The following is a 26,516-nucleotide window of genomic DNA, read 5'->3' on the forward strand; positions in this document are numbered from 1 at the left end:
GGGAGGGTCAGTCATCCAGGCAACTTTGTAGCATACCTGCAGCATGCTCACACTGCCTTTTTCCATTTTTTTTTAATACATGAACTCAGTTGAGAACAAATAGTAAGATGTATCAGAGTTTAAAAAATACCTTTGTTCCTACAAAACAATTCTGATTTGCCATAGCTCCAGTGTTGAATATAATCTTCCCAGCAGGAGTATACCATAAATGCAGGGTTAGAATGTCTGTTTTTACTGGTTTAACTAAACGTATGCTAAGTGTTATAAGAAATAGAGTATGTCAAAAAGAGCCTTCTCTGTACCTGACAGATTTCCATTGCTATTTTTGTTTCTTCCTCTCCTCTTTCATTGCTGATGTTTACTTTGGCTCTATTTTTCTTGTGTCCCTTCAAAACCTCCGTGTCCTGGATTGGCCTTTGGGGCAGAGAGGAAAAAGGAAGAGCTATTGCTTCACAGTCTCTTTAAAGGTCACACAGTCTGAACTGGACAGAGACAAATTCAGAGTCACTTTAAGCTGCTCTGATTATGGGCATATCCACACAAGCTATTCTGGAAACTGCACGACCACATTAGGGTTGCAGTAAGCCAAATAAAATACACCCTGCCTGTCAACATAGCTGATTAGCCCAGGCTCGTTGTCCCATGAGTCACAGACATATGGTTTCCAGGAGGCTCAGGATAAATAGAGCAATACGGAGACATACCCTAAATACTAAATACGTCCGAAGTCTGCAAAGAATGTCAGGGCATCAGCACATTCAATTGATCCAGGACAGCAGCCCTTGGTGTATCTCATCATTTCAGCTGGTGAGAAAGAGGCAACTTGTCTCCTGAGGAGCCCAGTCCTAGTTTAGTAAGCTTTTTACAAATTAAGGCTGATTTGAGCTCATTTGCTGGCCACTGCTGATAAGGTGCATCATGCTGTGGTCTGCCGATGTCTTTTCTCACTTTGCCTTACACCAGCATGCTGAGCCTGAAGGGATGACTAGCAAGAATAAGGTGCTTATGGTAGACGAGGCCACCCCCAGGCAAGCATGCAACTGAGAAAAGTGTTCCTTATAAAACATTCAGCAGCCCACGCCTCCTGTAGCAACAAACAAAGCCAATCTGACACCGAGGTTTGTGTACCATCTCAGTAACCAATGGCCAGTTAATGCTGGATTCTTCTTCAAGGCAATCTCCTCCTCCCACAAATCCTGTGGTTTCCACAGCATATACATATTTGTCAAAATAGCACAGTTTTGGAGTTATGCTATTGTATAAACATAATTTGTATTGAGCTATTGTATAAACATTGGTTAAGAAGTAATTCAAGGCTTTTAATGGGTTTATGTCCTGCTCACAATTGCGAGGAAGTATCAGCATATTGGGGGAAAAAAGGATTCCTTTAGTTTTGACACACAGCAGGTTTTTAAGTAAAGCAGACAACTGAAACAAAGTACAAGATCTCCAATATTTGCAAGGAGATTTTCAGTACAACAAGAGTCTGACAGCTGTCTTAGTAGTGCCCAGGAACCTTAAAAAAACCAGCAGGAAACAAGTTCTGACAGTAACAGTAATTTCAGTAGCACACTGCAGTAAAAGTGTTGTAGAAGCTGGAGGGCAACTCAAGAAGGTACCAAGCCCATAGAGGGATCTCAAACTGCAGAAGCAACATTTCCAGCTTGTGCAAACAGCCTCTGTGACACTTGTTGTTCCTGTGGTGTGCTCACAAGGAGAGGTTGCTTCCTTGAGGTTTTTCCACACCACATCAATAGCCAGCTGCCTGTTTGGACAGTGGGGGCAATTTGAAGCTGAACAAATTGAAGAGGCCAAATGCTTCTCTGGTGTATAGTCATAGTCTGATGAGCTGTATTTAAGAGTCTTAGAATCTAGGGGGTAATTAATAAGACACAAATAAAAAAAAAAAGGGACGGGAAGGAAGGGCAAAAGCGTATAAAAAAGAAAGAAAAATCTGCAAACAAATATAGCTCTCAGGAGCTCACTGAGTCCTGGAAAGGTTCCCTAATGGGGCACTGGTGGCAACAGAATACACCACTGTCAGGCATTCTGGCATTTTCATCACTATCAAGTGCTGCTCGATAGGCATAATATTAAATTCCCTTTCTCAGGTGCAAACTCTGTTTTAACCCTTTTCCCTGGAAAATGAAAATTCCTTTCTATTCTAAATGTAATTAAACCACAAAAATGTAAAAGTTTCTAGGGATATATAAAACAAAAAGCTGCCTAAATTAAAAAAAAAAAAAGTCCTAGTAAGGGGTTAATTAAAAAGAATCTGGTCGTTGATTAGCATCTTGTGTAGGAAGATCAAAACCAAAAATTCTGAGGTTATCTAGATAGTAATGAGAATTAAATCCACATTCATGGGACAGTGAAGTCAGGATTTCTAAGCACAAATGCCACTATAATTGTAGGCCCGGACTTATGCTTGAAAATTATCCATGATCAGTAGATTTTCAATCTGACATCTAAAATTACACAGAACACAATTTTACTATCATCACTGAGGTTTCTACTCCCTTTTGCCCAAACTGAGACAGGTTGAATTCAACCTTTTGCACAGAACTAATTATGAAGGGATAGGTTTGTGGGTTTCTTAAGGGGTTAAGAAACAAAGGGATAGAGGGTGGAAAATTACAACAAAACCACCTCCTCCCCAGCTCTGTAGCAGCCTTTTGCTGTCTGCTCCTCACTCCCATGGGAGATGCCAGACACCATGGCAGTCCTTGTCCAGAGTTTGCAAAGAGTTAACAAATGCAACACACAGTTACAGCACCAGTGGTAATGAAAGAAATAGGTTGGACTACGCTCTGGCTGACCAGCATCTCCCACAGTAGCACTCCATGGATTCACTTTCTCACATGCCGTGTGTTAGAACACTCCTTAGTCCTCTCCAAATAACAAGGGTAAGGCAGCAGAGCAGGAGAGCTGTGCCTTACGGGCAGCGTAAGGCATGCAGCTGAAGGCAGACAGCTTGTAACCACAGAAGCAGCTCGGGTAGCCAGTAAATCAATATTTGCGTGTTACTGTTCTCACATACATCCCATTTGCTGATCCAACACTTGTTCCCGCAGAAACAGGATCAGAGCGGCCACTGGCAGCCAGCAGGCAAGCACAGTCTGCTACCCCTGGAGCCCAGCTCCTGACCCAGAGCTGGCGCACAGGTGCGCTGCCTTCAACAAGCAGGCAGAGATCTACCACTTCTTTTAATGAACAAATAATACCTTTACATTAAAAACAGAACTTGTAGAAGGGGGCACACTTTCCTCCAGCATTTCATCTCCTCAGCAAAATACCATGACTCTCTCTCCCCAGCATGTGTCAGAGGCTTTGCATGACTTCTTGTCCTATTTCTGAGCAAACCAGACCAAGCAGTACCATCTTCGTATGTGACTGGCACAGACGTTCCCTTCCCTTACAGTATAAGGAAACTAAGAGGAAACCAAGGACAGTTTCTGATTGATGCATACAAGCAGTTTAGTTCTGCTCTACCTCAGTCTAGAAGAAGTAGTCGTCATTTTGGGACAGCAACAACTCAGCTGAAGTGAGGACATAAGAGATGGGCTGCATTCAGGGGTGCTGAGAGAAATGGCTGCCGCCATAATGCATCTGCTTTCTCTTATCTTTGAAAAGTCATAGAGACCAGCAGAGATGTCCCACGCCTGGAGAAAGGCGAACATCGCACCCGCCTTCAGAAAAGGCCTAAAGGACAGCACAGGGGGTTGCCAGCTGGTCAGCCTTACTCCACTTTGTGAGAAGCACATCTCTGAATACATGGAGAACTAGGTTGGGAACAGTCAGCATGGACCAACCAAGGGTAAATCATGTCTGACAAACCCGATTTTTCTCTGTGAGGAAATGACTGGATCTGAGGAGAGAGGCAGAGCAGTGGATACAGCGTCAATAACTAAAGGGTTAAGGCAAGAAATAAAATGATCTTGGATGCTGGTTTAACTTTTATATATTTTCTATTTTATACTGAAGAATGAGTAGAAAGGATGGCTGGCCTGCCTTGACCAAAAGAGTATAGATTTTAATCATACAAACAGGGCACCAGCACTCCTTCATTGTATGGTTACAAAAACGGAAGTTATGGATGCTATTACCAAATAAGAAAACAATGTAGAAAAATGTCATTCCCCTCTACATTCCCAACTATATGTTTGTAGTTTTTGTACAAAATAAAAAAATCTTCATGTGCTTAAAATCTGCACAAGATAAAACAAATAGTCACAAGATAAAACAAACAGTCACACCGAGTAATCCACCTGGAATCCAGCCCATTAGAAAAGCTCATCTCAGGATTATCAGATTAGAACTGACAGAAAAATCTTCTAGAGAATACGTACATGGATGACCAACTTCTAGAAGCTTTTGTCAGTCCTGCAGTCAGTTCCTCCTATAGGCCCAACAGACCAGCTTTCCTTATCTCACCCAGCAAATGGATGCTATTAAATACACAATTTTTTTTCAGCAAGCTACACAAACAGAAATACACACAGTTAATTAATACTGCAGTCACTTCTTTGATCTTCCAATGAAAGCAAAATTTAAAAGTCATACTATTTCAGCCTAGAAGCTCAGAGTTAAAAAGCTTAGGAACTCATCCGGGACTTTGAATCCAAGAATTGTTGGGCTGATGTCATTAAAAGAGCTGAATTAGACTTGTAATTATTCCCTTATGAATCCTGCTGTCTCTCTGAGAAAGAAGGGTATTCATTTCTGTCCTCGAAATTGATTTACTTCAGTGAAAAAAACAGGAGGGTTGGAGACAGTAAAAACTTGGTTTAACTGTGCATCTGATAGAATACCAGGAAATAAGTGTCAATAGTGAACAACATCCCTGCCAATCAATAGGAGCCATGCCTTCTGTTTACATTGCATGGCAGTTTCATTTTGAACCTCAGGGTAAATCCTATCTCCACTGTTCCGGCTGGCCATCCACTGCTTAGTGCAGTAGCACTTCATTAACATGCATTAACATTAATGCTTGACACTTTTTGGACTTAAATTAATCTACATATTTATAAACAACCATTCCAAACCACATTCCCGCTTAAGGAAACTGTTTAATGACACTGAACCTAAAGTCTTTCTTACATCCATTAAATAATAAGTTGCAGATTTATATGGTACTTTTTAAAATAGTTCTCACATAGCTAGGTCAAAAAATGTCTCAATCAACTTTTTCATTATTTTATTTGTTCTTTTGTGGCAATCAAATTTTCTCTTTATTTAATCTTGTTTTTAAAAGGAAAAATAACTCAAAAAACCATGAATGATGTTTCAGAAATCAAGAAAAGATAAACTTATGACAATAAAAAACAAACATCGAGTAAACCATATTTAATGGTTTATCCACAATCTGTAAAATATTCGGTCAAAATATGCAACCTCTGTATTTTCAAAGCAAAGGCTTGAGAAGCACCAGACAAACAATTCACAGGAGTAAAAGTTAACCCAAAAATCTACAGATTTAATTTCTTTGCTCCCAACACTAACTCTGAACACCTCAAGATGACTTTTATTTGTCCTCCAACGTCACATCAAAGAAGTAAAATAGCAACCCAGCATAGACACTGCCACTTCTTGTAGCATGTTCTATCCAAAGGATCTGGAATTTTAACATGGAATACCACCAATTTGGCCATGAACTCAGATTTCTCCAAAAGTTTCGTGCAAATTCTAGTTAGCAATAAAAGATTAAAAAAAAAATCAGGATTTATTTTCAAACGGACAAACACATGCCAAAAACAAGAGGTTACAAACAGTTATTAAAAACTGCATGTTTCATTGAACATATTTTTTTCCTACAGTTTGAAGGCCATTATAAGAACACACTAATGGAGAAAAGAACGGGAACAGTTGAATCAAGTTAAGGAATACTTAAAAAGATTGTACTCAGTCATCCTAGATAAGCAGAGTCATTTCTGATTCCCACCATTGTCTCCTTTAACACAATAGAGTAGAAGCTGCATATCCTTCCTCAATCACCATTTAAGATGCAGTATCTTTTTATTTGGGATGGGTGGGGAAAAGGAAAAAATCACAGAATCATAATATACCCTGAGTTTGAAGGGATTGACAAGGAACATCGAGTCTAACTCCTGGCCCTGCACAGGACAGCCCCAAAAGTCACACTATGTGCCTGAGAGTATTGCCCAAATGCTTTTTGAACTCTGCCCAGATTGCTCCTGTGACCACTTTCCTGGGCAGTCTGTTCCTGGTTCAAGTATCCTCTATGAGAAGAAGAGCCTTCTCCTAATATCCAACCAATTAAGTTACAATTTATACAAGTTACAGTGATTTCATTTGAATCTATGGGACTTTGTCCAGCTGAAAGGTGATTTATAAAGTTATATACATTCACACACATTCATAGGTAGAATATAAAATATATTATCCCAAAGCACGCATTGTTCCTCAGGGGCTTAGTCAGTAACATCTTGCATAGTATGATTCAGGATTATTTATTTTACTGTGCTGCACAAGTGCCAGTACTTTGCTTTGGGTCTCTTCCCTTATTTCTATCACTCTAAGTAGCAACCAAACACAAACCTACACCTACCCAGCCACGAAGTATCAGAGACACTTTCACGGACAGTTTATGCACACGAAATGAAAAACTTGAATCAAGTATTTTGTTACAAACAAAAGGTGAATGTAAGTTGTACTTGCATATTTAAAAGAAAGTACAGGGCTGAAAGCCAAATGCCTCTCCTGTAGAGACCTAATCTAGACAATCCCTGCTATATAGATTAAATAAAAAGCTTTGTTTCATCTCCTGCTTCTGGCCCACTATCTACAGAAACAGTTTTAAGGATAACGGTGATGAGGAGAAACTGAAATATCTGAAATGTTAGCACAATAACTCGAAGTGTTACATAAATACCACAGTAAAATACAGAAGCATAACCACTGCAAGTTTCATTTTGGTCATATTTGGCTGTATATATATCACTATATCAGAGTCAAGTATGTTCAAGGCTTTTATAAGACACATCAAAGGAATGAGCAGGGAAATCCTGGAACAGAGATGATGTGTCATAACAACTACTAGTTTACAAGAAAAGAAATGAACTTACTAGGACAAAAAAATACATTAATTTGAGAAACTGAACCTAAGAATTCCTGTTGGGTTTCTTGGGGTTGGGGTTTTTTTTGGTTAAGAAAATATGCGATAAAATCAGATATGTCTAGTATGAACAAAATTACAGAGAGTACTCAATAAAAACTAAATATTTTTCATTTACAGGACCTAAATTTGTCTGCATATTTCCCATTCTAAGTGTAGGAAATGCTACAGTAAAAGTAACTGTTAGAGCAATGCAGACGTATTTTCAACTACGTGGGACATTGAAGCTCTATTACATGATAATTCCATATACAATTCACATTACATACTCTGATAATTCTCAAGATAAAAGAAAAAAGTGAAGATAAAACCATTTTATGAGAAGATGTTTGTATTGGTTTTGTGTATTTAATACAAGCTTTCTGCTTTCTCCATGTTCCCTAGCTTCCAATTAAAGTAAAAGCAGGAATGCACACAGTTAGGACTACATTCCTTTGTTCCTGTTGCCCAAAATTTGGTTCCATTACAGCATATAAAGATTGAAGGTAGCATTTTAAAAATTCCTAAAACAGTTTAGCTTTTAAGACCCTTCTTCAGAACCATGTTCAGAAACATTTGTCTCACTTAAAGTCAGTGAAGCAGACTTCAATGTCTGAACTTTTATAAAACATTGGCCTTAGAAGTCTTCAATCCATTTGTTATTTCTCAAAATTTTACCCCCCAACCTAGAAATTTCTCTTCTGATTTATCTTTCTATAAAAACAACCAAAAGGACAGGTTTTTTTATTGAACAAATACTTAAAAAAGGCAATAACAGAAAGAATGGGGGGGTGGTTTGTTTTATGAGAAACTGTTTTGGGTTTAGGTTTTTTGTAGACAAAAAGTGCAATTTCATGTTTTGTGTTGGCCTGTGTACCACTTTGGCACCACTTTCAGGCATTATCGTACCAGTGAGGATATAGCTGATCAAATACAGACCTTATTGGAGGTAATATCCTAATGACATCTCATCAGCAGGACAATTTAATCTTGTGACAGCTTACTGTTACGACAAGACAAAAAGCTGGTTCTTGCATAGCCCTTTCATGATGCTTACCTTTCCACCTCAACTTGCAAATGAGTGAAATGCTGCCTACATGAGATTTAGTATCATCTTGAGAAATCACAACTTCCCATAAATGATGAACATAGTATACCAAAATAAGATCAGCAAAACAGTTTGGCAGATACGATATCACATCACTGAGATCATCATCGAGTTTTCTCCTATTCCTTTGTGTGTGCTTGGAGTTGAACACTCTCTGTAAATTAAAAGAAAATAATGGAGCAAAGAGACTGCCAAAAGACATCACTCTGTTTTGCAGATGGGACATACTCTCACCTCTGAGTCATGTAATGATACATGCTCAGTATGGGGCAAAAAGGATGGCAAATGAGTGGATTTTTTTGAGTAAATTATGGTTAAAACAAGTTTTTATTAAGAGTGCCAGGTGGAGAGCTGTTTGGGAGTAGTCCCTTCTAACAGAGGTTGAGGTATATCTGCTCCTTACAAGCTTCATCACTTTGCTTAAGGTTGATACCAAGGCTATGGAAGACAGATAAAGCTCAAGAAAGTGAAATATCTACTCCAAATAAATACTGCTTAATTTCTTTCTTTGAGCTAAACTGTTAGTTTAAGTTCAGGGTCTTTGAAAAGTGTTCTAAAAAATCATGATACCCCTTATTGCCAAGGCTAGCTTTAAAGACCACTGAGTGAACAGTCTCATTTTAAAAACGAACTCTCACACTGTTTCACAATAAATTCTAGTTTGTTTCTGTTACTGAACACCCTGGGGAGAAAAAAAAAAAAGTGTGATTATTTAAGGCACAGACAGGAATCTGAAGTACAGAAGGCAGATCAGACCCAAGGCATATCTGTAAATCTTTCCATCAGGATGGAAAGCTTGGAGAGCTCAGGACCCAGCATAACTCACCCCAGGTTTTACAGCACAGCATCATTCCTTCTACCCCATCCTGCCAAAAACTGCTCTTTGTGGCCAGTGTACTCTTAAGAGGATAACACAGCAGATTATTGGCCAATACATGCAGAATATTTTGAACACACTAACATGACATTTTGGAGAAAATCAAAGTTAACACATCTTCTCATCCTTCTACAAAACTACTACTTTTAACTAAACATCATCCTCAATTAATAAGTGAGTCAGATACTTTTATTTACAAAGACACGTTTTCCAGCAAAATTAAACTGTTTGGGCTGAAATTTTCCTTTCATATAAATATAAACTTTAGTTTTCACAAACAAATGAACTCAAAAATACACACTGTAAAATCCTGGTCGCCTTTCCTTTGGGAAGCCTCGGAAGACACTCGCTTTGGATCAGGAACTGGCAACATGCCTGCATTTTCTTTCTTTTTTTTTTATTTTTAAACTCAGTCTTCTTAGATCTCTCCACCTGATAGAAAAACTAAATCTGTGCACAGACACGTTGTAAAAATAACTAAAATTTCAATACATGAATTCTCTAAGTTTCAGCTGACATGGCTTCCCTTGCAATTGCAACTAAAAAGCTGCTCTTAGGTTATATAAGATCACTGCTCCTCCACTGGTGAAGTACCACAGAGAATCGCAGGAAAGAATTAATTATTTTACCCTCATATCAGGGCTGGAACAGCATACAGCTACTGCAATTTGCTCTTACACTGCATAAAGAGAAAACAAAACATCAAATAGCTTGTCAGTTTAAAGAGTGCTTTCTCTTTGAGAGGAGGGAGAGGTGAGAACGGTTGTTTATGTAAATGAGGCAGAGAAACTACAGAGAAAAAAGATGCAAGCATATAATTAAAATCTGTATCATAATGCCTACATACAACATACCCACTGAGATTACAGGACCAATATTAATTCTAGCATCAAACTTTTCAGTGTTACATTTTACAACTAAATAACTTTCTTATAAAATACGTTTTTCATGTGTAATCTCTATTATAGCACTATGGGCCCAAGATGATTTTCCAACAAAGGTAGACTTTTATCAAATAGAAAGTGAAAACTTCCTTTAAACTCTGATCCCAGACCTTTGATGCGATCCAAGCAGTTGAAAGTCTGAAGCCACGAAGTTTCATACCAGCTTGCAAAAAAACAGAAGTTCTTCTGCCTGTTATAATGTGATTTACAAGAGCTACATGGCTAGGCGTTAAAGACTGAGATTCACATTTGGGTTTGACCTTAGTACATTTCATAATTTTAAGGGGACATGTCTGAAGTTATTTACTTCTGTATTCAAAGGTGGTATGAAAAGAAGGGAAATCGTCCCCTGATACAGGGAAGGTATTTATTCCCCAAGCATTTTTACCTGTTTTATTTTACCAATAAAATCAGTTTTGATTTGGTAAGAAAGAGGTTTCTTCAGAAGAAGGAAAAGCTGCACCTTTATCAAATCAAAACAAACTCAGACACTTGTCATTCTCCCAAACTGCACATGATTATGAGGTCTAAGACAAGAAGCATAAGCTTAGCAATTTTTTGCCTTTATTTTTTTTTTTTTAAGGCTCTGGTTGTCTCATATGTTAGACAGGCATGTGTATTATACACATCCACCAGGGGACAAAGATCAGAAATTTAAAAGATCTGTTTGTGATTTCAGATGGGATGTGGCACACAGATGAAAGAGCAAATATTTTTCCCCTTGGTTTAATGCTAGCACTAGATTCCTAAATTAAGCCCAGCAGGAAACAAACATCCACCACAGATTTCAAAAGAAATCTCACATCTTTGTATTAAAACGTGTTATTTTAAGAGTCCCAAATGCTGCATGTCTGATTTTTATTAAGTCCAGAGACAACATAGGAAGTGTTATTTGATTTACTTTAAAAGAACATAGAAAATATCAGTGGACAATGGGATGTAAATTGCAGGAAGCCAAAAGAAAATTGAGGAGTAGGAGATAATGGGCCTGATGCTATTATCTATAAGAATACTAGGGCCACAGGCTTCAAAAAATTACTTTTATGACCTTGAGAGCTAGCTCAGACTAAAGAACATGAAGTTAGCAGATTTTCCAGGGGGAGAGGAAGGACAACAGTCTCAATTTTTCTCTTCCAAATAGACTGGGGAGATGTTTCTGATATGCACTTCTGATTTCCTTCTACACCAATAACCACAATGTTGTACTCCAAAGGAGGGCAAATTAGACATCATCCCACACTTCCTAACACATTTCATGTTGGAGGTTCTTGGTGAAAAGAACAAGAATTCTAGATCCATATACCAATGCAGTAAAATGTCCAACCCTGAAAATTCTTTTCTCCTAACACTCCATCTTTCTTTGTACAAAATGTAAAAGTACTAGGATAGGATTTTGCCCAGCTGAATCACAATACACTGAGCTTTTATTCTGGAGTTTGCAGATATTATTTTTTTCCTCTTCTTTCCCACTGACTTTGATGATGTTTTGGGATTAAAACAAGGAGCAGACAGTTCCCATGAGATGAAAGACATAACTGCAAAGAACACTTACTTAGAAGATTAAAAAAAAAAAACCTCTTGGAGTTTGAGATGCTGTTAAGTATTTATTTAAAGAAACACTCCCTTGAAGGGGCTTAGACTTCAATATTTTAAATAAGTTTCTGCTTTATCAACTCTAGTTGGAAATAAAATGCTTTTTTTTAATTGCCACGCTGATGAAAATTATAACAATACATTCCCAAGCAGGCTAATTGTATTATTACAGGCTCCAAGTTCTTCTCTAAACAGTGCCAGTAATAAAACCTAAGCTTCATTCTCTTTTACAGCCAATTATAACTCCCCAATTATAACTCCCAGCCACCCTTACTCCAGTAGCACCATTTCAAAAAAATATTCCACACATCCCTCCTTCATCAGTGAACTCCCAGCTGGGCATAGAGGCAGTTCCTGTGCTCAGGCAAAGCCTGAGCCATGGTTCAAGAGGTTCAGCCAAGCTCTCAGGCCAAACAGAGTAGAGACCTGGTAGGCTCACACATCTCTCAGAAAGGACTAATTTATCTTCCTTTTCTAGCCAGTCCCTTATTTCATAACAATTTTACTGCTTCCAGCCCTACCCAAACCTCCCACAACTGTCCAAGAAAATGAAAGGTTATTGGGTGAAGCGATGAGGGAGGGTAGGGAGGAGGGGGTGGGGGGAAGTAAGAAGTAGTCTTGTTTTCTTTGGGAACTGAGCTAAAGCCAGAAGTACTTTTGACAGTAAGCAGAATTCTGCCCACATGAATGAGCTTTCTCCCACTCCTGGGTCAGCCAAGCAAGAGCAGAAAGGAGATCTTTGGTTTCTCTTCCTAACACTAGCTCTGCATGCAGTGCAAGCCAAGTTGATTTATATTTCCATTTGTGCAGACCTAAAATAAGCACATGATAACTTACATACATCTTTCACATCGCAGACAAGAGTAATTCATTAGCTATAACATGCTTTGAGATTTCCGCATAAAAAATGCAAGGAACTAACTCAGTAGTTTCTAACTCAGGGCCTGATTGGCATCAGAAGATTAAGACGCACGCACTACTTCAGGTACCTACATTCACTACCTTCTGTCTCCAAGGTTCAAGTCTCACCATAAGTTGTTTCCAATACCTTCAAACTTTTAAAATCCACCTCTGGCTGTGATGTTGATGAAGTATTGGATTCACTATAATCTCAGATTAAAAACTATGCAGAATTCTAAGAAAATGCTGACAGGGACGGAAGAAAATATCAGTTAACATCCAAAACTCATCTCTTGTAGAAGGCCAGCGAAACTACACACAGAACTCCCTGGATGTATCGGCCTTCAGGTGTAAGAATTTGGCCTATCTTCGTGAAAGATACGTTCATCCTTTGCAAGTTTTCTGCTCAATATAGAATAAAAAGGACTGCATACTCTATAGTAAAAAACTTTAAAGTTGTGTTTACTGCCAGCTTTGGAATCTAGGAAAGAAAGTTTCCTCCTTTCATTACATTTCTCAGCTTGCAATGTACTTTAGGTTTGTGTTTCTCCACAGTCCTAAAATGCAGATTTATCCTTTTATATTTGATCCTGTATTTTATTCCAATCACTCAGTTATTATGCAGGGCTTTTTCCTCAAAATTTGCCCCATATTATGAAGTACCGGTGCTGTATCAAATTGTACCAGAAATGTCAAATACAGAATTGCTTTTCAAACATGATTTGGTTTTGCTTTTAAATACGGCTGTGCCAGAACTGTTATTTAACATACTGAGCATTGTATTAGCATGGGCTGTGGCTGTCTCTCGGACATGTTTGGATGGCTTATGCTCTAGGACTATAAAAAATTGCAGGTGACTTCTGTTACTAGAGGAGCTGTCAGTCAGCCTGAATTACTGACATATTTTTGTGCAGTGTAGCTGCAAATACATCCCTCAGTTTTCTTTTTCACTCTCAAAATGTAAAGAGCTATCATCCAAAGGAAGGTCACAAGGCTGAACACAGGAACAAGCTATTCCAGAACCTGAGATGCCATCAAAACTAAATTCTTATTTTGCAGCCAGTACACAGGAGAAAGTTTAACTCTCCTCTTCCATTAGCTTCTTTTAAGACCCTTTCATATCAATATATAAAATCCAGACTAAAAAAATATATCCAGAGACTGTTCCACAGTGTCCAGGGAGGGTGTTACACCCTTCATTTGATGCTTAAGTACCAATGTCCAAAAAGATTTAGTGAGTGGCAGAAAACTATGAAAACAGAATTAAAGAAGAGATTAGGATTCCCAACTACTACTAAATCATTGTAAAGGGAGACATATAGACTCAAATCAGGCAATTTCAGAAGTCTAACACACTTCATCATTGTTCCAAAATACACATCATAATTATTTTATCTTTATTATTCTTTCATCATACGCTAACATACAATCCCTTAGGACATGACAACACTCTTTCTATAAGATGCCATTTCCTTTCAATAGTCTGAATGAAGAGAGGTAATTGAACAAGTGATCATTAATTATTTGGCCTTACTTTCACTATAATTGTGAAGTCCAATGTCTTGTTTACCATGTACTATTCAAAGCCTGATTTGAACAATGAATTATTCATTTGCTTGTGAGTTTTTCTACAGTGCTCATCACAACATCTGAATGCATTACAAACATTAAGTGATTCATTTTCACATCATCTTTGTGTGATGAAGTGAATGATATCATTGTATGCACATTACAGAAGCAGGGGCATGACACAGGGATATTAAAGCATCTGTTAATTCCAAGTGCACAAAAGGACGCTTGCAGGGCCAAGTTTCTTCAAAATACTTATATTTGTCACACCATTTGTGTCAGCTTCAGTAGCACACATGGATCATAATTGGAGGTGGTTTCAGAGCAAGACTTTAGACAATAAGGAGGACAATCAGGATGGCCTGATCACACGAAAACATTTTGGTTTTAAACTCTACTATGCATAAGATGTGATGAGGCAAAAAATGTTGACAGTGGAGGGAGAGAAATTCTCAGAACAAGCTGTTACATTGCAGAGGTATGAAAGAAGGTAAACAGCAAAACTCAGATACAACAGCAGATGCACCAGCACACAATAAGGATTCACACTGTGCTGCTTTTTGAGAGACCCTCACATTTCAGAGGACATCTTTTCTTCATTAGATATGGAAGAAACATAGGATCAGGAGAGGGTTGAGGTAATTTAATGCCTTCTTTGCCTCAGCCTTTAACAGTAAAACCAGTTGATCTCAGGGTACTCAGCCCCTTGAGCCTGAAGACAGGGACAGGGAGCAGAATGAAGCCCCCATAATCCAAGGGGAAATGGTCAGTGACCTGCTGCATCACTTAGACACACATGAGCTCACAGGGCTGGATGGGATCCACCCCAGGGTACCAGGGGAACTGGTAGGAGCACTCACAAGCCACTTTCCATCATTTACCAGCAACTGTTGCTAACTAGGTAGGTCTCAGGTGACTGGAAGTTGACAAATATGACACCCATCTACAAGATGGGCCAGAAGCAGTATGCAGGGAACCACAGGCCTGTCAGCCTGACCTTGATGCTGGAGAAGGTCATGAAACAGATAATCTTGAGTGTCATCATGTAACATGTACAGGACATCTGGGGGATCAGGCCAGCATGGGTTTATAAAAGGCAAGTCCTGCTCAGCCAACCTTATCTCTTTCTGTCACAGGGTTACCTGCTTGGTGAATGAGGGACAGGCTGAGGATGTTGTCTACCTGGAAGTTAGTAAAGCCTTTGACTCTGTTTCTCATAGCATTCTCTTGGAGAAACTGGATGCTCATGGATTGGATAAGTGCACTGTTCACCATGTAAAAAACTGGCTAGATGGTATGGCCCAGAGGGTGAAGGGCCAGTCCTACTTAATATCTTTATTGACGATCTGGACGAGGGGATCAAGTGCACCCTCAGTCATTTTGAGATAACACCAAACTGACTGGGTGGGAGTCTTGATCTGGGGGAACATAGGAAGGCTCTACAGAGGGATCTGGACAGGCTGGATTGATAGGCCAAGACCATCAATGAGGTTCTACAAGGCAAAATGCCAGGTCCTGCACTTGGATCATGACAATCCCATGCAGCACTACAGGCTGGAGAAAGAGTTGTTGGAAAGCTACCTGGCAGAAAAGGACCTGGGGATGCTGACTGACAGGTGAACATGAGCCAGCAGTGTGCCCAGGTGGCCAAGAAGGCCTGCATAAGAGATAACATGGCCAGCAGGGCAGTGATCATCCCCTCACTGTACTCTGTACTTGTGAGGCCTCATCTTGAATCTTTTGTGTCCAGTTTTGGGCTCCTCACTACAAGAAAGATACTGAGCTACTGGAACATGTCCAAAGAAGGGCAATGAAGCTGGTGAAGGGTCTGGTGCACAGATCTCATGAGGAATCACTGAGAGAGCTGGGTTTGTTTAGCCTGGAGAAAAGGAGGCTCAGAGGGACCTTACTGCTCTCTACAGCTGCCTGAACTGAGGTTGCAGAGAGGTAGAGTTGGTTCCTTCTCCCAAGAAAGACTTACCACCAAGCCAGGAGCACACCAAGATAGCATGCCATCAGAGATTAAAAAAGGCTTGGAACAACAGGACTCTCTTTAATATTTCCCTGTCAGATGTAATTCACTCAAACACATCCGGCCTCGTTAGATAAAATGGAAAACCTCTGTATGCTAGTAGTATGTATTTATACAGTTTCTATTATGACAATTTCTTCAACAGTTTGATCCTTTCCCCAGTGTCTAGACCTGGGGAACAAAATCATACATGCAGACCATCTGCCATCTTACTCAGCCTTCCAATAAATGGCTATCCTTACACAGGGTTTACCTTTTTACGAGTGAAAACAGTTCCAAATGATGTTAAACTTTTCTAAGGGGGAGACATGGAAACAAAGCTGCTGTGGTGGAAAAAATCCTTTCACAATTACTGTACCAAAAAAATTAAAAGGGTTTTCTGCTTCCATTCCAATATCCATGGTATTTCCATGAGAAATAAAGCTGAATATAGCCTTACCATATGCAGGGCAGCACACATGTTGTGTTCGGCAGCTGCAACCCAACAGTCTGCTTATTGTAGTCCAACACTGATTTTTTGGAAGTGACCCAGAATCTGTTCCCAGTTCTGCAAAAGTTCTCTTACAGACTGTGAGCGTGCTATTGGAAGATGCCTTCCTCCATGCCTTCAAAAATCTGATTTAGTTGCTATAATCCAATTATACAGCAAGGACAAGCAGGTTCGTCTGATAATCTTACTTGCAGTGTTTTTCGTTCCTTGATGCCAGGTCTCTTTCCTGGTTTTCCATGCAGTCTGGGAAAGTCCCTTCTGAATGCAGTAATCCCCATGCATTAGCTGTAAACCCAAATGCTCCTCTAGTCTTTGCAGGAGTCCCCATACTCATCATTTAGGAAAATGGGGTTCAACACTAACAGTAGTGGTGATTCCCAAGGTGCTACCATACCAGAAACAGGCTACTTTGGTTGTAGCTCTCTGAGGAGAAACCACCTGGAGGTTCTGTCGTATAGCTGACAGCATCAGTGTCATGTACCAGACATCAGTACCAGATGTATGTACAATTTAAGCCTGAATCAAGGTCTGGTGGGAGGTTTTTTCTCCTGTGGGAAGGCAGATCTAGAAGAAAAAGTTATAACGAATTCAGTGGGGAGGCACATAAGGCAGTCTCTGGCACTTACGTGTTATCATTTGCTTGACTCCAATGCTTCAATTTCTGTCAGTTGCTGATTTTAAAGAGATTAAAATGATAACCACTGCTGAACTAACAAGCCAGCCATCAGACAACACTGACAGCAAACCTGATGGAGAGGAGAACACGTGGGAGAAAAACACCCACATGGTCATTTCCGCTCGGGATTTGAGCTAACGTCCAACTCTTACTGTTACCAGTCATAGTAGCTGTGTCTTCATATAAAATGTTCTACCTAGTTTTTTTTCCTCATTTCATATTACACTAAACTAAAAGACACTTTGGCTTAAGTAGATAAAAAAATAAAATCTGCTTGGGGAAATAAACTGCTCTCAAAATTTCAGCTCAGCCCAACTTTAATATAACATACAAGTCTGACCCCTCTATAAACTTTAGGGTTGTTAGGAGACTGTGGCGATATTTCAAACACTATTTGCCTTTTATGTCTGAATGTTTGAGAAATGTTACCAGTGAGCAAGCCCAGGAAAAAAATCAGGTCTGAGTATCTCCCACTCAGAAGAACAATGTGGAAGCTAAAGCAGCAAAAGTAACTTGAGTGTTTTATGAGAAGAATGAGATCCCAAAGACTACACTCCTCCCTAAGTCTGTGCTTAGGCTAGAGAGAGAAGAGAAAGGTGAAGTAGTTCTAGACTCGAGAGTGTAAGCTGGTAACACAAGAGTCACCAGTAGGTAGTTTTAATTGGAATGAACAAGAGCATGGACAAAAAGCATGTTAGCAAATATGACTTCCACTGTAGCTGGGTATGAAACACCAATTAATTTAGCACATTTAGACAAAAAATCTGCAGCACAGGCATTTGATAGCTCTAAGTCATGTAAAAACTGTTTCCATTTGTGCTGAAATCTAAATTTTCTGTTACTCTATGATCACCAAAACACAAAAGAATTACTTAAAAGAGTTCAAACATCTGCTATGTTGGGATAATTCATAATTGTCCCACTGTTTCAGTATTTAAAAATCATTTTCTAATGTAGTCTTCTATAGTCTGACACTAGCATTCATTCCATTTAAACCTTTTTTATATATATATTTTCCCTTCAACATAAGTTTTATCTATGTTGTTTAGGCTATGGTTTATGTTACATCATCGTATAACACAAATCAGCTTTTGATTATTGAGGTAGGTGGAGGATAGAGGAATAAAAAGGATTATTTTTTTTAATCTACTTAATTTAAAAATCTATATTCGAAAAAATTAACATTATAAGAAGGCAATTTATGTATTGGACTATTAATTAAAAATCTTATAGGCAGTTAAAATATTATAAGGAATATCTCATGGTTTTTAATAAACTACTTGGAAATTTCTTACATAATGTTATGTAAATATATATATCTTAAGTGTTACTAAGTTTGAATACAGCAATTTTGGAACTGTGTTTTAACATGGAGCACAAGTCCCATGGCTACTGGAGATTGAGTGCTGTGGAAACTTTACTCTTCCCCTTCCCCTCTTCAGCTGCTAAAATATTGCTCTAATGGCTCCCTCAGGCTGGGTTCAAGGAGTAACACCAAAATACTACAGGAATGGCTGCAAAATTTGATACCTTCTTTTGTAGCCTTTTTCCCTCCAGCCAAACTGCAGAGCTTTCCTGTGAATAAAAATGAGACTTTTGTCTGCCTTATACACAATAACTAAAATGAATCGTTGTAGCCCCAGAACAGAGAAAAACACCTCTGGGTCCTGTCACAAGTTTCAAGGCAGTGGCCCTACTGAGTAAGTCCCTGGAGGAAGAAGCTTTTCATTATTGTGAATGTAATAGTACTGCTAATCCTTGAACACTCAAGCCACACCAACAAAACAGGAGTGAGATTAGTCTGAAAATCTTACATTTTTAAAAAATATGTTTCTGCATTTTCTCTATCTTCTGTCTCCTGAAGTTTTAAACTAAAATTTAGTCTTATTGTCAACTTTTTTTCCTCCCCTCTCCCTAAAACTAGAATTGCTGAAAAGAAACTTTACTTTTTGTAAGAAGGAGTAACGTGATTTCACAGAATTGTTCTCCTCCAGGAGCAAAGATCACAAATATCACCCAATATCTAGAGGCTACAGTCCTAGACTGAAGCTGCATTAAGTGCTTTGCAAAATACTCACTTCATACTTTAAATTAAATTTTTTAAAGGCCAGTCAGTGACTCATTAGAAAAATGCTGGAAGCATGCCAGGTACTCTATTCAAAACACCTTGAAACAAACTGCACTATTGTCTATATTTGGAAACCATAAAAAAGTTGCAAAACCAAAACCATATACATGCAAAATATATGTTTTTAAAGGAAACAAGTACAGATAAACTACAAGGATAACATATGGTTTGGATATGAATGTAGTTCATAACTGTTACTGGTTAATTAGTTCAAACTTTACCCAGAGTGGAATTTTGGAGATGCAGGGACATGTGTTAAATAAATGAGACATATTTTGGAATCCTGAAAGACCTAAAAGTCCCAAAATCCAACTGGTAGGTCTTTCAGCCTTGCAGAAACACTGTTCTTGGAATACTTCTCTGTGGATTAGGCATGAACAACATTGTTGAGGAAGCTGGGTCCTTACCCCCATTCTCATCTGTTTACTCTTGTCTCAAGTCAGTCACCTACACACAGTCTCAGTTCCGTCACCAGAAAAAGATGTGTGATGTCACAGACTTGTTTAAGTCATACATATAACCAAAGCCAAGTGACAAGCCATTGCAGTTACAACTTCCTCGTGAGGGGAAGAGGAGGGGCAGACACTGATGTCTTCTCTGTGATGACCAGTGACAGGACCCAAGGGAATGGCCTGAAGTTGTGTCAGGGGAGGTCTAGGTTGGACATTAGGAAAAGGTTCTTCACCCAGAGGGTGGTTGGGCACTGGAAGAGGCTCCCCAGGGCAGTGGTCACAGCACCAAGCCTGACAGAGTTCAAGAAGCATTTGGATGATACTCTCAGGCACATGGTGTGACTCCTGGGGATAGTCCTTTGCAGGGCTAAGGGTTGGACTTGATGATCCTTGTGTGTCCCTTCCAACTCAGCATATTCCATGATTCTGTGAAGACTAAATCTGTGGTTTTTGACCTAGCTTTTATTTATACCCAGTAGTCACAATGAGCTTCATGTACCTTTCAAAACCAGCAAACAATTTTCCCGAAGTAGTCTCCCCATTTTGCAGTTTAATGTAAAATAGTGTTTTCTTTTTTCAAAAATTGATTCCATCTATTTTACCATCATTATGAAGGAGAAAACACCAGAACTGTGTTAAAGCAAAGTTTTGAAATGGTTGTATCCTAATCTTGGTAGATATTTTTTATCTTAGCTAAGAAGTTAACATTAATGCATATTCAGCAGAGGACATGCTTGCTACCTAGTCATAGTATTACCCTGTGATAAGGACTGTTATAAGGCAATAATTTTCCAGAACTTGATTTTCCATTTCCAACATATGTAAAATAATAGCTATAAAATAGCAGTAAGACAGAAAGAAAATTATGTATCATCAGGATCACCTTGCATCTCCTTAAATTTTATTAATACATGTCTCAAAACCAAAAAGGAAAGATGATTATAAAAGATACTTCATAGTAACAGCCAACGTTTTTTGTTTAAATGATCTTAGGATTCTTCAGAGATGTTAATTTTGAAGCATGACCTTTAACCCTAAGAAAATCTTCTATCAGCTATGTCAGTTGCTGTTAGTCATTGCTGAAAAAAGAAGTGGGAAAACCAGAAATTTCCAATATTTGAGGTAGCATTCTGGAGAGCTAACTATAGGACACTACATTTTATTGATCTCCTTTTACAATAGGACAACATCTACATTTCAGAATTGTATCAGGGAGTAACTGTAGAGGGTTTCAGAAAATTTTTATTTAAAAAAAAAAAAACTAAAACCTAAGAATGAAAAATGAGTCAATTAAGAATTAGTCTATTCCCTGTTTTTTCACAGACTCAATACATGGATTTAGGAAAGGTATTTTAGTTCTGTTTCTTATTTGATTCCCTTTCATTTTCTTTCTTCTTCCTCTCTCTCTCTCTCTATTTTTTTCAAGATTCACTGTTTTAGAGTAGTGATTCATAAGGACATCAACACTTACCCCTTTTAAAGGAGGAAGCTAGTTTCCTCCTACAACTTTCTCTTGTGAAGTCCCCCAGTTGATTTATGAAATCCTGCTAAAGTAAGAGGTCATTTAAATAAGACAGAAATCAAGAGAAAAAAAGATCAACTTCTTTCCTGCACAGGTGTCACTTCTATTTATTTTGAGTGCAAACCCCAATGATCACAAGTTCAGAATATTTATACTGCAAGCCAATCCTCATGGCCAGTTGACAACTGATATTTCTTTGTTAAGCAGAGCAAAAACCTTTATGGTCCCATCAGATCTTGAGAGTTTTACAGGACCCCAGCAAGATTTTCCAGTAATAGGACACTACTGGACCTTGTAGTCTTGTGTTCCTCAATACAAGCTGATGTAAACTCATCTTTGTGCTCTACTTCAGTGATACTCTCTGAACTTCATGAGGTCGGATAATTCTGAGCACTCTGGTCCCTAAGAGATCACCATGCATATCTGGATCACCTATAAAAAGGAAAGATTTGAGTGCAGACAAAAACTTCCACTTACCTAACTTAGCCATAAGGAACCATGGTACGCTTCAACCATTATCTACCACTACCTTCCAACATAACTCAGTAAGCAAGTGCCCTCCTACCAGACTTTATTTTGCTGTGTTCATTGATTATGAAAGCTCAGCAGTGTCTGCAATACGGAGTTACAGGCACAGCAGACAAATTCATTGGAAAAAAACCCCCAAACTTACACGTCTCCCAGGACTGAGCAGGTACAGCGAGGCACCGAGTTGCAGATGTACCTCATGCACTGTAATACACTGATAGATAGGCAGCCTGAGGACCAAGGAGCTGGGGGGAACACAAAGTTCCAAGTCACACCAGTCAGATAGGTGTATCTATAAACCTCTTAATGCTTCTTCTTACAGCTTCAGTCAAAAGCAAGAGAAATATTTTGTCTCACAGCATTCTTTGATCTGAATTCTGATAATCTATCATTTGCACAACTGAGTTATTTCCTCCCCTCCTCCTCCTTGCTCCCTTCCTCATGGCAAATCAATTTGCTTCAACCCTATAACACATATCCTATCTCACTAGAAGGACACATATCTATAAATATGTAATGTTTATTCAAAATCTCAGCAGATTTAAGGTGATGCACTAACAGAATGGTTTCCTTTCTACACAGAAAGTGAAGACACACCAAGTATACAAAAGTTTATCACAAATCTACTAACAATTAAATAAATAAAATAATAATTCTGATTACTAGTACTGGAAATTCTACCCTCATTCCAAAACAATGTATTTCTGCTAAAATCTTTCTGAATCTGAATGCTACTTGCTGAAGTATCATTAATATGCTTCCATCCGGTAGCACAGGAAATGAATCATATCTAGTCTGCAAGAAATTCTTTAAATTATGCACATATTTATCAGTCTCGTCCTACATGCATAAATCTACCTTTACAATTTCTGGAAAACACTGATAAACACTGCTTGGGAGACAAGAAATGTACAAAGAAAGAAAAAGAATGAATTTACATGGGAATTTACTGTGTCTGCTGGTCATACAAATGAACCCAATTCCCACAATTAAATCTATGGTGTTATCAAGCAAATCAGTTTATTTTAAGACTGTCAACCCAATATATAAATTTCCTTTTGTGCTTGAAATGCCTTTATCAGATAAGATAGCTTTTGTTTAAACTGCTATTTTCAGCCTTTGCTTTGAGGGTTTTGAACATACAGAGTGTAGTAACTTGAGATTTCCTACCCTGTTTTAAAATGTGTTTCTTCTGTCTGTTTGTATTTTGTAATTTCCTGTCAAATAACCTCACCGTAACTAACTTTCCTTGCTCCAACCTACTACTTTTTTTTTTTTTTTAAAGCCATTCCCACTTCCTGAGGATGGTAATAAAACACTGATTACATTCGGCTGTTATCTGCCTTTTCTTCCTCTGCTTCCCCCGCTCTCACTCCTTTTGTCAAAGCCAGCACTCAGGTTTCAGCTCTTCATGGACTGAGAAAGGCACATAGGGGAGAGGAAGCAAATCAGACTGCAGGAATCCAGATTCATTAGAGTTTATTGGGTCAATCACCAGCTGGATCAGAGCCAGACAATTAGGTTGTGCAGCCCCTGAAGTCTGGATGCATTGCTCTCCTTCCAGAGCCAAGCAAACTCCATAGCAGGGCACACGTCGGCACCATGCCCTGCTGTCTGCTGTGGTTGGAAAGAGGAAAGGGAAGACAGCAGCACACTGCTGCTTCAAATCAGTTACTGGAAAAAAAAGTTCATTTAGCCAATTTCTTCTTCATTAAGCATGAAGCTGCTCATATTTCCAACTGAATTCTCTCACTGGTTTTTGACAATTCTTACCAAAAATACAGTTTACTAAAACATCACTATACAGAGCCTATAGAGTATTTACCTTCCTCTGAAATTCTTTAACTACTTCTACTTGTATTCAACTGCACATTTCCATTTCAGCCAAGCTTAGCTCCCACTTACTGCTCTCTCACTCTGTCCCCCCTTTTTGCTATCCACAAGACATCATCCCTACCTATTTCAGCAATTGCTCCTTTCCTCCTTTTCCTTTTCTATAAACTTGCTGCAAGCATAGGTTAAAGTCAATGCACTTGCTTCATCTCTTCCAGCTCTGTACTGAATCATGTCCAGCCCAGTTTTCCCTGTTGCACTTTGAATGAAAGTGTTTTCACCATGGTAATTCATGATCTCTTCCTGGGCAAGTCTCAAGAATCTCCCTTCCATTTAGCCCTTCTAGTTCTTTTGATATTGCTGAACATCATCCTTGCTCTGACATCTCATCCTCATTGAGGTGTCAAATCAGTTGCTATCTTTTCTGTCAATGATACTTTGCTGTTCTGGGCAGCCCATCACATTGATGGGCACTTCTGAAAGCTCTGCCGCTGGCACTGTTTTCTTCCCAGTTTAACACAATTAGGTGATCTCTTTAGCTGTCACCTCTGCACTGATGGTTCAGATTCCATTCCAAGAGTGCCAAAGCAGTCTAAGGTGACCTAGAAGGAATGTGTAGTAGAAGACAGGAGAGGGACATAGGCCAGGAACCTTAGATCAGATCAAGCAGCTTATGAGAACATGTTGTCAGACACATCTTTTCCCCTTCTAAGTCGTCTCCTTTGCACTTAAACATGAGTCATTTTACCTCCCAAATTTTAAAACTTCACATTTTGTCACAAACATAAATTAACTGGCCCTAACACAAAATGCCTTCCCTACAATACCTCCTTCTCTCCCTACAACTGATGCCAACTTTGGGATTTCAATGCTTACAACAGCAAATTTAAAATCACTTCTAATATTTCCTTCTCTCCTTCTGAGTATCAAGTTCAGCCCTACCCTTTCAGTCATTTTCTTACAGTCTCAGCAGCTTAAAGCTCTCCTTCTGTATTTTATTATAACCAGTCTGACAACATTCTCCCCTTGAGTATCCCAAAAATGCCACTGCCTTCTGCCAGGGCAGAAAAGGTACAACTGCTGAACTCATGTTCCCATCTCTGTTCAGTCAGGAAACCTCCAAGCATACCCTTCAAGCAGTTTCCTAAGATGTCATCATATTTAAAAGTTCTTTTCACACCCTCTTCTTCAATCTTTTCCTGAAGTTTACATACTTCAAACCTTCCTGAATTGACTTAATGATACTCAAGAACCACAACACCAAGAAGCATGACACCACAAAACTACTCCTGTTCCAGACAGTTGACACAATTAAGCACAAAGCATAGAGCCCAGTGGTCAACAGTGGATGTTGAAGGATCTGTTAAAAATATTTGCAGTCATCCCTTCAATGTCTGAATTTAAAGTTTACCTATTTCTATGCAATTCAAAAGCACTGCCATGTTCAAGCTTTGCTTCCTCACATTCAGATATTTTTCTCCTGATGGTCACCACCCAGGTTTTTTCAGGGGGATGTGTGGTGGGGTATTTTTCACACAGAGACCACATCTAAATTCTGCTTAATCCTTGCACAAGCAGCAGTATTATATAGTAGACCTCTTGTTGTTTGAAAGTTGAATAGTTGAATGTTCTTTTTCTACATGTCTAAACATTACTTGTTAGCTTCCACTGAGCCTGAAATCTGGCAACTCTAACTTTACCCTTTTCTGACCACTTTCTCTCCTTCCTTGGGACATAAAATCCAGACAGCTGGAGTACTTGCAAAAACTCCTAATGACTGCATTATTCGGGTCCCCGAGCTCTCAGTACAGTCAACTTGCATTGCTAGCAGGTTGGCAAACTCACATTTGCTATCTTTCAAAGACAAATTTTAATTAAGGACATATTTTAATCCTCCCTTCATTTTAATTAAATGGATTTCTGATCACTTGATCTGAAGTTACTCCCCAAGTAACTTCAACTCTTCTATGATCTCATTATTAGCTTTTTAAACCACAACAGATACTCTTTTATTCAGTATGTCCTTTCTTCTTGTGTTTTGGTGGGGGAGGGTAGGTTCCATTTGGGGTTTTTTTAATGATCCTTTGCACTGTTACACTCATGGACAGTCTATACCTTCCCTTTCTGTTCTTTCTGAACACAACAAGTAAGTGCCACATTTCCAGCAAGACTATTATTCTGCTACTCATCTATTGTTCTCTACACCATTTGCCTTCTTGGGTAGTTTAGATTCCCTTTCCCTAATGACCTGGTACTGAAGTACAAGCCTGCTATATTTAAGTACAAACCTTTTCCTTGTTTCTAACTGACCACAACCAATTGCCTTGTCAGGTTAGACACAAACCTTTCATTAAATGTCCTCACGATCCAATTAAGATCACTATAATTTCCGTCGCTTTCTTTTTTCTCGCTCTACTTCCATTATCCATTAATGTATCTTCCCCCTTTTTGACTTCTGCACACTAAAGCCAGTCATGGATATCATATGACCATCTTCAGACCTTTTCCCAGCATTTCTTGGCATATTCAACTGCTGTAACAGACTCAGCATCAAAGACCAGTACCCCACACAGTGATATAGATCACCTCTTAAGAAATATTCTAATTTCTTGAATGTTACCCAATGGAAACACAGGCCAAGCTTTCTTCCCATCTGCCCATCTCACTTACAAGCCTTCTCTAGGGATTGGGGTAATTCTGATCACCAGAATCCAAATTTTCCACAGAAATCATGGCAAAAGTGTAACTCA

At 38.9% G+C, this 26,516-nt stretch overlaps 1 protein-coding gene across 1 annotated transcript in view; it reads right to left on the minus strand.

Moving 5' to 3' along the window:
• Positions 1–18,878, minus strand: part of LOC120324336 — a 105,065-nt gene extending 86,187 nt beyond the window's left edge. The window contains exons 1-3 of the mRNA XM_039386675.1: positions 18,834–18,878; positions 17,022–17,191; positions 303–414 (exon numbers count right to left, since the gene is read on the minus strand). Coding sequence (XP_039242609.1) covers positions 303–414; positions 17,022–17,104 — 195 coding nt within the window. The 5' untranslated portion in view covers positions 17,105–17,191; positions 18,834–18,878. The remainder of the gene's footprint in view (positions 1–302; positions 415–17,021; positions 17,192–18,833) is intronic.
• Between the last annotated feature and the right edge of the window lie 7,638 nt (positions 18,879–26,516).

The sequence above is a fragment of the Pipra filicauda genome, unplaced genomic scaffold, assembly GCF_003945595.2.
Source record: "Pipra filicauda isolate LSUMZ 115617 unplaced genomic scaffold, ASM394559v2 scaffold49_size4853605_pilon, whole genome shotgun sequence".
Taxonomy (NCBI): domain Eukaryota; kingdom Metazoa; phylum Chordata; class Aves; order Passeriformes; family Pipridae; genus Pipra; species Pipra filicauda.